This window comes from Cuculus canorus, chromosome Z, assembly GCF_017976375.1.
Source record: "Cuculus canorus isolate bCucCan1 chromosome Z, bCucCan1.pri, whole genome shotgun sequence".
Classification (NCBI taxonomy): domain Eukaryota; kingdom Metazoa; phylum Chordata; class Aves; order Cuculiformes; family Cuculidae; genus Cuculus; species Cuculus canorus.
In genome coordinates, this window is record NC_071441.1 from 22,579,852 (window position 1) to 22,594,778 (window position 14,927).

General features: G+C 37.0%; 1 protein-coding gene across 10 annotated transcripts in view; it reads right to left on the reverse strand.

Annotated features, from left to right (window-relative positions):
- Window positions 1-14,927, reverse strand: part of NFIB (nuclear factor I B) — a 264,748-nt gene that overhangs the window by 55,867 nt on the left and 193,954 nt on the right. For all 10 annotated transcript variants that reach the window (XM_054054087.1, XM_054054082.1, XM_054054080.1 and 7 more), the window contains exons 4-6: window positions 4,740-4,808; window positions 2,501-2,621; window positions 749-867 (exon numbers count right to left, since the gene is read on the reverse strand). In XM_054054087.1, coding sequence (XP_053910062.1) covers window positions 749-867; window positions 2,501-2,621; window positions 4,740-4,808 — 309 coding nt within the window. The remainder of the gene's footprint in view (window positions 1-748; window positions 868-2,500; window positions 2,622-4,739; window positions 4,809-14,927) is intronic.

Sequence of the window (14,927 nt, forward strand, 5' to 3'; positions counted from 1 at the left end):
CAGACTCTCGAAATAGCTGCAGCTCCTCAGCCACAGGTTCCATTAACCAATGCTGTTCAAATACATGTGTGTTTGAACATGTTTTCACATCACAAAGGTGAAGGAAAAAACGGCACTAAGCATATAGGTTTATAATGCATCAAGATAAAATGAGGAGAAGTTATGACAACTAATTTTACTGGTTTGACAATCATAACTTTTTTCTCCCTGCAAACATGTTCCTTGCTTCTAATAACCCAAAACACAACAACTGTTTAGTATACAGATATAACCCCAGAACTATGTGAGGGCTCATCAGAAAACAGTCTATTGGACCTGTTCTGAGTCACATAGTATTGACTAAGTGCACATACAGCAGTCTGCCACGGTAAAGCAAAAACTCAGTAAATTAGCATTGACTCAACTATAGTATGGAGATGGTTTGGCTTTTATTTGAAACCGTTCTACTCAAAATTCTGTTGGGATGATCACAGCATACACAGTATCAAGTACCTCATTTGCCACACATCTTTTCAAACAATAGATAAGGCAGTTACTAGATGGAAAAATTATTATACAGTTGTTTCTACCATATGCTGTCAACTGTTGGTTTTAACTACATTTTTAAAACCAGTAAATACACATACTGACAGAAAAATAATGATTCTTCTTAAAACACATCTTTTTATTTGAGTAATGGAATGGTAGATGCAGAGATTTACTGTATATTTGAACATACTTCCAGGTAAAATGGTCCCGTGTTACTCACCTTGATCTCTTTCATGCCATGTCCGACTCCCCGCAGCTGGTGAATTTGGAGAAGGATAAAAGTCTCCTGTTGGGCTTGGCTCCATATTTTCATCTATGGAGATAGTTTTGGGTCTTTTGCTGTTGAAGTAATGTGAGATTTGGCAGTGAATATGATATGCAGCTAGTATATTCAACAAATATCTCAATAAATCATAATTCAGGCATACAAAGCACTAAAAGAAGCGGATATCGGAGCTTACATTAATTACATAGACAATGTTATTTAATAATATGTAATGCAGGTATGTGCTTGCATTTTTCAAGTGATTTAATATTTCAAAGATGGTATTAATGGGTAACATATAAAGCTCAAAAGTATTTGTCTGAACAACCACAAAACCAGTTCTTGTAACCTACCAAAAAATGTTTGTGTCATGACAGTGTTAAACGCTACACAGAAACCATGAAAGCAAAACAAAGCACTGGAAAACTATTACTAATAAAGTCAAGGTAAACCAGGAACTTTGCTAAATGTGTTAATAAGGAAAAAATGTAGTTTACTCTATTTCACCGGGTCAAAATCCTAAGTTTTTCAAAGAGGTATAACCTGAAACAAAGACTTTTCATTTTAGACTAGTTTAATTAAAAACAACAAAAGGCCAATATTTCAAGTCACACTATATAAATAAGGCCAGTGGAGAGATGTCAAATTTCTTCATGACAATATATAATGAAGCTCTTGTGCTGGCTGCCAAAGAAAACCAGGATGAAGGTTTTACTGGTGGTATTATTATTATTATTATTATTATTATTATTATTATTATTATTACGATGTAGACAACACTATGAGATTTAATGTATCCATTTCTATAATGCAGTAGGTGAACTTCCAAGCCAAAAATACGATGGAATGAAATGAATACGAGCAAAACAACTAAGAAGAACTAGACTCTGGTAGAAGAGCTCTCCAGCCCTGACTGCCCTGTTAAATCCTGTCCCACTGTGCAGACACTTCCTGACTCACTGGGGTGCAGAAACATGGGGTAATGAGAGGTCCTATAGCGCTTACAACTTCATGGTACATCAGGAGGTTTCAGAAAACCAAGGGGTTCCAGGAGTGTGACAGATCGTACATTATCCAGAAGTCAAAAGCAGGGCACAGCAGGTTCTCCACTTCTGTGGGCCCACCAGCTGCTCCTGAGGGAGGGGAATGAGGTCTTTCTCAGACTTTGGAGATGTTGAAGCAAGGAAGAAGCAGGCCTCTCAGATCAAACTGCCTTTAGCAGGCACTTGGAGACCCTTGAGAAAAACTAGAGAGCCTGTGACAACTTCACATGCTTCTCCTTGTTCCCACTGTGCTAGAAATGCCCCTATGTAAGGGTGAGGCAGGAAACACAATTTTATGCGGTGGGTGATCCTACAGATATAGCAGTTCTTTATATAGCTATTCTAATATTTATTCCGCAGGAAACAGTATACGTTCCAACATATCTTTCAGGATGGAGGTCCAACAGGAAACCCTCAAGACAGTCTTTGGGCCTGCAACCACTCTGTTGCGTCAAGCCTTGCCAGCAGGTTCCCAGTTGCTAGACCTTCCTACAACTCAGCAGCAGTTTCTCTATAGTTTCTCTCTATAGTAACATATATAAGTGGTCTAACTCACAAAATCAGAGGACATTCTTAAAATAGTTGGCGGTTGACAGTATTCGCAAACTGCTTGTCCCACACTATTAAACCTGGTTTCACATTAGCGCTTATTTCTAGCTTTTACCTGCTTGGTGGAGAAGACAAGGACCTCTGTAAGTTTACACCCGAATTCATATCATGATAATATGGCTGGCTCGGAAGCTCTCCAATTGGGAAGTTCACTCCAGTTCCCTGGGTTATGGGTGCTGAAAAACACATCATCATATTGAGTCAAAGTTAATCTTCTATCTTGTTAGCTATCTCTTCATTTTTACCTCTGGGAAAAACATCAAGATGTTACTACATGTATCTAATATTCTGCCTCTTGCAGAAACCAAGTACAGACAAGTTCTATCAATGTTTATATAGCTAAAAAGTGAATTATTTTCGCTGGTCCCTAGAAGTCCCTTAGAATTTATGCAGACATAATATATTTGTTGTATAACAGATAATCTGGAATCATCAATATGAAAAAGGGAACACAAATCTCAGCATTAAAATAAGCCTTCTCTAGAAGGACTGTTAAAATGAATGAGGGAAGGTTTATAAGGATAGCCAACATTATTTATTAAAGAACTGAAATAACTGAATAATAAGAACTGTCACAAAGGACAAAATCGGGGACACAAAAATTCTTCTGCCCTTAATGTTAACTCATTTATATTAACAATAACCTCCTGCGCTGTCAGCATGTTTTGCTGCCTCCTTTTTCTTTCACACAGTTCAACAGGTTCTGCTTTGCATATGCAGACTTACACACAGACACACACACACTCAGCACTATCTTTACCTCCTTACACAGTCTGTGTACAGCACGTCTTAGCATTTCAAGAACAAATTATATATTACATATCATGGTGTATTTACCTTTGTTCGCCGTCTGTGCATTGTGCATTTTAACTACTTTTGGCACTTAAAAGAATAATTGCATGTTGTGTAATGTATCTGAAGGTTTGTATTTTTCCTGACAGTTGAAGTACAACACTTGTGGCTTGAGGTTAAACAAATGCATGGTAAGAAATCCCACAGAAACCACATGCATTAAAGCTTATTATTAGAATTATATTGTGTATAACAGCTGCAAAAGGTATGATTTCATAACATAACTACAATATTGATTCCTTTTTTAATCTGAATGTCCTGGTACTTTAAAATGTATTTAGCCACGTGGAACCTAAAAGAAAGGTGTATTTCGCACATCCTTAGCTGCTAAGACAGCAAAATCATACCTTAGGCAAGCACAAAAAAAAGAATATGTTTTAACAGTGCATGATGTCTCTGCCCAGAATTTTTTTGAATGACTTAACATAATTTTACTTGTTGAATATGAATTTCTGACCACAGAAAGTGTAATGAAACACACATATTAAGGCTCACTAAGGTAATTAAATTCTTTAAGCATCTTAACCTGACATGAATTACCTTCTCTGCAAAATCTAAACAGACAGTTTTGCAAACTTGTGCCTCTCTGCTTTTGTCCTCACCTCATCAGAAAAGAGATTTTCCTGGACCATTTAGTTGTTACAAAGTTGGTGTCACCAATGAGGATACTTCTATTTATAACTTTCAACTATTTCTGTTCACTTCCTAGTGAAGTCTTAAAAGAAATACTTGAATACTGCTGATACTAACGGGAGAAAAGAAGCATTCAGAAAGCAATGTCAAATGAAAATAAGCACTGGTTTTATTCAAAACTATTACAGAAAACTCTTAGAAGTCAACAAAACAGATCACTTTTATTTATATAAATTTTGGATTTTCTTCACCTACCCTATAATAATATTTTATGTTACTCATTTTTTTGCGTGTTCAAAAAACAAGCCAACGTCATTAGAAATTAAATTACAGTTAGTACTATGAATAAAAGAAACACAAGCATACACTAAATTGTTAGCCATCCTGTGATTTTTCTTTTAAGCACTACAAATTCATAACCAAACTAGAAGAATAGTCCATTGGTTTAGCAAAATCGGAGAATCTATAGGACACCCTTAAGAAGCTACAGGTCTAACTGAAGCTTTTTTTTTTTTTTGGTAGTAATTTTATTGACATCTCAGTCCTTAAAGCTATGCAGAGGGACACATAACAAATTGATTCAATCATTAAATATCAAAGACACAAAAGACTTCTGTTTTATTACAAACACACGCAAGATGAATTGTAATACTGTGGTCAAAGCTTTCAGAATTTTGTGTGGTTATGGGAATTTTCCATACATCTTACATCTTAGGGAGAAAAAAAGGTCAATGAAAAAAATTTCACTTAATTATAGCAGACTATGGAAATTATTAAATGTAAATTAAATGTAAAAAGTAAAAACTTACTTCTGGACACCCTCACAAGTTCTGACACATTGAACACTCCAGATTTTACAAAACTGTCCTCAAGGTACACTGAAAAAGATCACAATAACATAACCAGAGACAATTAATTAATAACTATAGAAAAATTTATACACCGGCTAACAACAGTATCATCAGAGTCTCAGAACTATAATACACAGACCAAAGTACATTGAAAGCTGTTCACAGGATCACAGAGCTGAAATTCAAGTAGAGGTGCAAGAAATCTTGAGGAGTTGAAAGAAAGTGTTCTTTTAATATATGTATGAAAACTAAGAAGCAATACAGTGATATCCTAACTAAGAACACAGGAAATGTCTAAAACTACTTACTTCTATTAGTATCTTCTATTTTTCAGTTGGAAATGAACAATTATATCAGCTGGACTAAGCAATTCCACTATAAGCAGTTCTGTCCTGACATACAACTCTTACCTTGCTGATAGTATGTTCACACTACCACCCCCATTACCAAATCATCGCCTCTGAGGCAGATGAGGTTTTTACTACTATTTCCAGTAAAAGCAGGAACTGGGCAAAACAGCTGAGCAATTTGATGAGGTTCTTATATACATGCTGAGTCACATACCTAGAAACTACATTTAAGAAACCACATATTATTGGTTTGGCTTATGTTTACTTGTTTGAAGATAAATGTATATAATACACTTTACCTGCTGTGAAATTCAGGCACAACTTGGAGTACTGCAGTGATCAACACTTAGTAACCAAGACTTATCTCAGTAGTGTAACTAAATAACCTTATAAAAGGGGAGATGAGAATCCCAGGTTTCTGTGGAATTCTCATATCAATAATCACTGCACAAACTGATCTGACTGAATTTGAGATTACATACCATTACAGTCCTTACAGGTAGGAATGCCAACCACTTAGTAACATAAATACTTATTTCTATACTTGATGCACACTGCTGCTCCAGTAGTTAAACAGTTAAACAGTTAAACAGAAGGCAAATTAAACAGTACAACTGTTTAATTTGCTTTCATGTTAGACAGTGCACTAAGAATCTCTCACTGAGGCTTCCCTAGTCTCTTTTCTGAATTAATACAGGATTTTTCTTCTGGAAATATACTGTTGATTTTCTGTTCCAAATGTCTGAATGAGGAAAAGCACTCTACATTTTTTAACTAACAAACAAAATGCACCTACTGGGATATATACCATATGTATATGTATATTTGGAAAACAACAGTTCAGTATCATTGTTTTGAGTTTTCTTTTGTCGATTATTACTCTCATCTTCAAGCAATTTAAGAAAACAGTGCCACTATAATCAGAAAAGTGACTGTAAAAACAGTACACTACTTACTTGCAAGGGTCAAATAAGGAGGGAACAGGCAAAAAGAGCATTTTTCACTGTTTAATAGCAGTCTTACTAGGGCCACATAGCTGCCTCACCCAGTACCTTTGATGTTATTTATCACTGCAGGTATAAACAATGCACTTGGCAACTCAAGCTGAAAGAATGCAAATGCATCCAGCTGAGCACATTTCCAGACATCTTTCTTACACCGTTACTCCTATAAGCAAATGTCAGTCTTTCTCAGCTGAAAAACAATCCAGGGACCAAGTGCAGTGGGCATGCAGAGCAACATAGGCATGTGAGATCATCCTGTATAACGTTATGCCAATATCATCTCATCTTCTTATCTTCCAGTCAACATCACTCCATACAATATCCCTGCATGTCTTTATTTCCACTAGTAGTTCTGCAGGTTTCTTTTTTCTTCACCTCCTTTCACATACCTCATCCTCTCATTTTCAACAGCTTCTCTCCATATCCAATACTTTTTCCTCTCTTATTCTCCTTCACCAGGATGTTACAGGTTCCTCTGCAATCTTATTCATCTCCAGTTTATAAGAAAGAAGAGCTTTTATCTCTCACCTTCTGCAACATCTTGCACCTTTCCTCCATGTTTTTCATGGTGATGAAAACATAACATGGCTTCTCAAGTATTTACTTACTTATTTGACAGAACTTGGCACAGTCATTTCATTAAAAAATGCAAAGAGTTAATATTTCTTTTCCACTTCTTCCTCAGTTTTCATTTTTTAACCTAAGAATGGATAAACTGGAGGAATGCTAGTGATTCCTCCAACAATGGCAATCTTTCTCTTCTCTGCCAACTTCCTCCATCAGGACCAGTCTGAAGTATTATATGATTTCTTGATTTTAGTTGGCCACTAAGCAAAGTGTGGCTTAAAGTCAGTGTACAAGCATGCAGCCAGCTCTAGAGCTGGTAATAAGACAAGACTGCGCTTCTCTGCTGCTTATTCAAATACCACTCACTAATTTGAAAGATGACTTTTCTCACTCAGGTTAGGCTAACTTGAGAGAAGCTTTTCCCAAGTGTAGATTAGTCAAGGTAATGACTAAGTGAGAACAAGCCCTAAGGCTCATATTAAATAAAAAACAATGCCTTTGTAGGATTTTATATGTAACACAGACGTATGTATACACGTGTATGTGCACACATAGACACACGTGTTTAACCTTCAGCCTTCATTCACGAATTCTTAGCTTTACTCACTGGCAATACTGAGAATAGCCACACAATATAGAGAAATATAGTGTATTTCTCTCTTTGCGATAATGAGATAGGGAATAGGGAAAACTGCCACTGAGTGGTACCGTTACATATCACCTCCTCAGAGAAGGATGCACTGTTGACTGATGGATCACTGTCTTTCACCCACATTTCACTCAGCCTTGGATGATCCAAAAACCATGACACCCACAGATATATGCAAATGCTTTGCTTGGCGTTAGGAAAGAAAGGGAAACTGCCGTTATCGTAAATCTCAATCAACTTAAAAAAAAGCTTGTTTTTTTCCTCCATGATGTAATGTGACAACATAGTATTAAAAATTGATGCAATGGTAAACTATGTTGTAGGCACCGAGTAACTTCATTCTAAGTCTTATGCTCTGTTACAGAAGGTGAATTCCAGTTGTCCCTGAGTGCAGAAAGTCAACACGGTATGTTCAGTCTCAGCACGAGTAAATTTCAGCAGTTTTAGCTAGTTAGAAAGACAATAGCTTAAATAAACATTAAGAGTGTATGCAGCAAGACAACAGTACAGGACATTTTGCCTTTATTGTGTGAGACATTGCCTTTTACTTTTGGAGGCTGATCTTTCTACTCAATAAGAGTTAACATTCATATCCAAATTATTTGACTGCATGTAAGAAAAAAATGTGGTGATACTCTGTATTGTATAGGTCTTGCTGTTTTTTTATTAAGCATTCCTTAATCACTGCTTGCATTAACATGTAAAGAGCCTTAATTAGTGTTCTTGGAGTGTGTTTCTGATCTGTTCAGGAAAGACACTAATGTACTTGGTAACAATCTATTGTTGTATTCCTTCCTAATAGAGGATTTACTGTATCTTTTGATGGCCATGATAACATTTAGCTGTCTTTATTTTCCAAAGCTAATATAAGCACTGAATATTGTCATTTACTAAAACGCATCTTGCCTGAGAGATTAAAATTTCTGAAATGCATTTTACTAATTGTAATTATTCTTAAAAGTCTGAGTTCTACAAAAAGGACACTTTTTTCAAAACCACCATGGGGCAATTCTGTATAAGCACTCAATAAATTCTAAAACCCATAGAAAATAGTGGATTTTTTTTCTGCATTTCCTTTCAGTTTTGAACAGGGTGAGTATAAAATCTGCCTTCTGTCCTTACTTCTTTTATATAAAACCCTTTTCAGGAAAAAATGTGTTTTCCTAATAAAACTACAATGAACAGACCAGTCCCATCAAGGATGAAAGATAAACAGGTTAAGCCAAGCAGTGGTGCTGATCAAGCTGCCCTCACACAGTCAGATAAAGGAGAAACCTTCAGTAATGTTTCCTGCTGCTGTAGAAGTTATTCTATCCTAGTCCTCATACATCTACTCCTGTGCTATGCTTTCAAGAGCTGAGTTATAAGTATAGCTTCTAAGCATGTCTTAAAATGGACAACCAAAAAAAAAGTTGTTTACATCTACTGAAAAATATTTTGAGTTTGCACTAAAATGTACTGTCAAGGACTTGTTCTCACATTATTTAAAATCTTACAACTGACACCTAGCTTTACAAATCTTTAATCAGCCTTTTTTGTGTCTTCTGGTTTAACTGTTCTTTTATGAATAGAATGCCTGTTTACGTTCTATTGTATATTGATTAGTGCCAAAACATAAGATTGCTTCCTGGTATCATTAAACATCTATTTTTTTCACTGATAAACCTTGATTTTGAGCAACTTATAAAATATGAGTAGGGAACCAATCAGCACAGGAAACAATTAATGTACTTTTAGGTCTGGACCTTTAAAAGAGGAATTATACAGCAGTAAATAGACTTATTAGCAGTGAGACAGGTCCAACATCAGGAGCTACTGTGAGAAGAATTGCTGGAAGCTTCAGCCTGGTGGAAAAAATACTAGGAGACATCTGCAGCTTGATTTAAGTTATGCACTGTAATATTTTGGATGCTGCTACAAGTTTGTTCTAATTCTGAAACTGCTACAATTAAAGAATAAAACATTTCAGTGTACAACTTCGTTTTGACTAAGTCTTTGAAAACTTACGTTTTAAGGATCAGCTCCTGCTGCTCTCTACAATATCTATCTTCTACAGGAAATTCTTTAATTTCAGCAGGAATGCTAGTGGCATACAGCTACTATTCACAGTCAGAACTAGTAGTGAAAAATAAGTCTCCCAGTGTTCACAGTAAATTAACATACAGTTAGCAGATTTGCAGTTTGTTTTCTTATTGCATGCATTTTGAAGTCAGTATCTTAAAAGAGTACAATAAGCAGGCTCCCAAGGAACCATCTTAAAGGCAGCTAAGGGTGGATTACGTAAGGCAAGAAGTGACACAGAAGATTTCACTGATGATATCATTTGAAACAGTTGAACTAAGGTCTGTCCAGAGAATGAGGGTAATTTGGTTATCACATGGTTGTCTCCAGTTTTTCTGCACACCTACAGTTTGTTTTGGGGTTTTTTACCTGAAAGTTGCAATGATTTTGTAACTGGGACAGGAAATGAATATGTTAGAAAAAAATCCTCTGACTCCACTGAAATTTTTTAGCCTACCAACGAACTAAGAAGCTGTCTGTGCCATTTTCAAAAACAAATGAGATTTTTCAACACTCTTAAGTTAATAACCAGAACTATAATATCCTTCAGTGATACAGTAATTTGAAGAAGCATATGCCTGGTTTAACAGGCACTGAAAACCATGTAGTAAAATCCAAGAAATGAATTGCCCTGACACCTAGCAAGAAATAGAAAAGGCAACTAACACAAATGCAATTCTTTTTGCGTCCAGAGGATCTCAGATTACACATGAACTACAGCCAAGATTTAAAAAAAAAAAAGATTGGAAGAGCAGCTTTTTAATAGCTACAGGACTACCAGGTACCAAAAAGGAATTTTCTGGTGCCAAAGCAGGTTTCTGGAATTCTAAACGGTAACATAAGAGTTTTTAGTAAATTCTTGCTCTGTGCATGGTTTGAATACTAGCCATTGTGCTCACCATTGAACACAACAGCATCAGAAGTGATCACAGCATCATTTATTTACACAGTAGGTTTGTAAAGAAGGATAGCCAATGCAAACCAGTAGACAGTTAGTTACCCACACCAAATTTCAAACCAGCATGCATGGCCAAAAACTCTTCCTCTTGGAAAAAGTGGCTATACAATCCATGCTTGTTTCTGATTGTGAAGATAGCACAGCTGTGCACTACTCCCAGAATGCCCCACCTTGCTCAGGGCTGACAGGCTGACAAGGAAGAGTATCACCTCTCAATCATTGGCATTACTAATTCATAGAGCATTTGGGAAAGAGAGAACTCCACAGAAAATCAAGCCCTGACCAAACCCAGTCCTGTTTTATTTTAAGATCATTATCTGAGATGGCATGGCTGCAGGCATATGGAAAACAGTAAGCATTTCAGAATAGCCACTCCCATGCTGAAAAAATGAAATGAATATATGTTTGTTTAAATACAATTCTGTGTGAATTGTATTTAAACTTCTGTTATGGCATTGTTGCTTCCACAAGAAAAACTGCTGATTAAAATGAGGACAGGGAATACCTTTTCAGTTCCTATTAATTAGGGGGCTAATTCCCTATCCACAACAAGGTAACTTGCAATACAGTAAAATAATGAAACCATCTATGTTTTGAGTCATTCAGAACTCAAAAACATTTGCTGATTGCGTTTCCAAAAGAGAGCAAAGATTGAGACCACATTACTCTTCAGAAGTTATTTCTGAAACTATACATTCTAAAACTTAAAGCTGAAATACTTCTATCTAAAACAACCATATATAGGCAAATTTGTTACACATTTCTTAGGGCTTGATCCAAAAAGGATGTTCTCTCTATGGCTGCTAGCCCATATGAAAGTGCAAAAAAGCCTTTGGGGCTGTACAGCTGCAACAGAGATTTGCATATCGAGAGGCAGGTGAGTCTGATTGCAAGTTTTTGGCAACACCTTCTTTAATTAGAAAAATATATAAATAATAATAAACTGTGATTTCACTCAATTCTTCTTTGGAAATGGTTCCCAGAACAAAATTTCTGCTGAAAACAGAAAGGGGAAAACAATTCCAGAGCAGTAAGTTTGGGGCTGGGGATCCATATACTTATGACTTATTCAGATTAAGGATCTTATCAATAGATTAATTTCCTGACAGCATATCATGGGTTACTGTGGAGGAAAGAAGAAGGGAAACAATGGGGAGGAATGAAAGGTGGAGAGGTAGTTTCTCAGTCCTTCTGTTTATGTGTGTCACTCCATATAAGTAATTTAATACTCATTGGCATATGGGCTTAAACCTTAGCCATTCCTCATTCAGCCCTGACTGATATTAATAATAGAGTCTACGAAATTTATATGAAGATATTCCTTGGACCAGCTAATGGGCGGTTAATTCTATCCAGAGTTCCCACTTGCTAGGAGACATAGGTCTAATAACCCCTGAACTCAACTACTTGGATAAAAGCAAAAATCTGAACACACTTGCCTTCTCTCACCAATGAGGTTCATAACTGTCCGTGTCAGAATGGTTAGGTTTCCTTTAGATTTCCTCTACCTTCTGAAAAGTTCTTTTGTGTTCCTCAATGCTGGATAAGAAGATCTTATTGCCATATAAAGACAATATTTTACTCTGTCAGTATTGCTATTTCTTACTTTTACTTTAGCAGACAAAAAAACCCACAGCCCCTTTAAAAGGCTGTGTTCAAACATCTAAGCAACATGGCAACAACTGGACACAATAGTGGTAACACTGCTGTATAAATAAATCAAGTCTGCCGAGCAGCAACGTCACACCAATGTCAGGCAGCAAGTAACCTTGTTAAAGCCAAGCAATTGTGGCTAGTAGCCAGTAAGTTGAAGAAAGAAAAATAAAGCAGAACAAAATCCAGAAAATCCTCTACTGGAAGAACTGGCTGGTAAGGATTGATCACTGGAGACAAAATTGTTATGGCTGGTACCAATATCATTACTTTAGTAGTAGTTTTGGGCATCTTTCTCTTTTTACTCACCCTCATAGTTTTCTTATGCCTAACCGATGGACTTACTGTGAGATCACTCCCTCTGTCTTCAGTGCATACCCCCCCACATCTTTGCCGGTATTTCAAGACACATGCTAAGGAAGGCTCATTATTTAGATTTTCTTAAACTAAACAAAAGATCTATGGTACTTGCAAGGAGCAAATAATAGAGCATCACACTGAAACTGCCACACTAGGTCTAGTTCAACAGCCTGCCCTTCAGCAGCAGCCCTGTGCAGATGCCCAATAGAAGAGTTAGAAAGAGGAAAGGCCTGAAGCATTTTGGTTTTGTTGGTTTGGGGTTTTTTTTTTTTGATGGATAGTGTCCAACACTCCAAGTGTTTTCTGTTGTAAAGTTTATTAATCCAGGTGTGCCTTTATCTGCTTTATCACCCTCAACAGATTCATGGATGAATCCATTCTTTCTTTGAAACCATATAAACTTTTAATAGTTAGTACCATGCTAGCATAACATAAACTTTTAGATTCCATGAACTTAATGACTGACATGGACAACAGCAGCGTTGGAACTCTTCTCCTCTCTCAGTTCAGTTTATCTATCTGCCTGGAGCCTACTTGACAATCACTGTGGAGAAACCACCTTTACAATCCAGCTCTTAGAAAAACAAGTTTCCTTCTTTAGAAATATACCAGATGAAGGTTATGGACATCCCTGGATCTTCCTACAAAAGCTACATACCACATTCACCACAAACTACACCGTCTTAATATTGTATTATGCTATCAAAGTATTCAGTGTATTTTTAGGAATGTATTGTAAAGATTCCAGCAAGCCCTTAATGGTTTTTTGTTTGACAAGTGGCATTGCCCTCCCACCATGGTTAAAACAGCAAATTATCAGACACCCTAAAGAATGCAATAGTCTAGCCAAACCTAGAAAAAGCCACTTTTAACACCAGCAGCCTCGCCAACTACCACTCAGTTTCCAACCTTCTCTTCCTTGACAATGTCTTTGTGAAGGTTGTGCATCCAAAAGCTAACAGCACCTATCCCTTGCCAATGCCCTGGCTCCTTGACATACACAGGCATCAGACCAAAACATGATAGAAGAACAAAGCCTCCTGGCACTGCCAGTCTGTGTGCTCCTGACCTAGAACTGAAAACAAACCTCAGAGTGGATATCCTCTGGGGCTCTGACAGAAGTGATTGCCTGGTTCTAATAATACTACTCATGAAATTTAATAAGACTCATGTGAAGTTTAACAAGAAAGAACAGGACAGCAGCCTTTTTTCCAGACAAGTTGACCAGAGTGCAACTCCCTCTCATTCTCCTGCACAGCCCCAGAAGTCCTGCATTCTGCAGCCTCTCAAACCTCAAGGCTTTGTCCCTGCCAGTTTAATGCCAAGACAGTATCACACAGGGAGGCTGAACGATGCTAGAAGTTCATGTATCCTCAAATAGACAGATGACATTCGATCATGCCTCTGTCTCTGCTTAAATGAAAGGTTTCAAAGGAAGAAAGGCAGAGTTTCCACTTTCTGTCCACACTTGGCAGCAGATAAAGGGATAATACTGCCAGTAGTCACTCCAAAACAAGAGAAAGTGTGGTGCTCAAATTTTAAACAGAAGTTTCATGATGAACAACAGCAACAGATTTCTCTGCCCTCTATCTCCTTCTGGGACACTGGAGTTTGTCAGACATTGGGGCATCTAGTCTTGTCCCACAAGGCTGACAAAATAAAGCCTATATAGCTCATCTTCTACCCCCACCCCCCACCCCCGAGGGCTCTGTTGCTGGCAGCAAGATTACTTCTTTCTCGAGTAGTATGGGGTTGAGAGTAAGAGTAGGTAAGAATGGACTCACTGGAGGATATGATCTTTACTCATGAAATATGTACTTCTACCATCCTACTCCAAATGCTAAATGGCACTTTATAAACAGAATTTTAGAACATGTTGAAAGTGAGTTTCCAGACCCTGCCTTCAGCATCCCAAACCCAGAGTTTATAGAAGATCCTTCAAAATTATGAGGGGTAGTGTATTTGGCCTTCCTTGCACTCACAGAGATATTTTAAAACTAAAATAAATGTTGTACAGTGAAATGATCCAAGATTTATAAATTTGGGATTATCTGTAAGGAAAATTTTCAGTGTTGTTTTAGGTGTAAATTTGCTGTTTGGGGTTTCTAAACCACTATCCTACATAATTTATTTTACATATTTAAAAGAGAAATAGAAGTCTACTCATAACATTCCACACAGTTCGGAGGGCAACAGTATTGAAGTCTCCTGCCAAAAGTGATTTCAAGCCTGCATCATCCCTTGCAAAAATAAATCACAATGAAAAATCACTTGAAAAAGAGTTTACTGTGTTATACGACTTGTTTTGCCCTCATATCGCTGAAGTGTATCTGCAATCTTCCAGCATTTGCTTCTGGGTCTTATATTGCAGGAATATGGCATTTTGTGTAATGGTTTATGATGGTTCTCTCACTTTTAGGTATTCACATGCAACACACATATTCCACCACATGTAGAGAATAAGTTTATGTTATGCATGGTACAAAACTGTACAGCCACAATGCAGGCTGTTTTCCCTAACATTTGTATAGATCCAGAAAATAT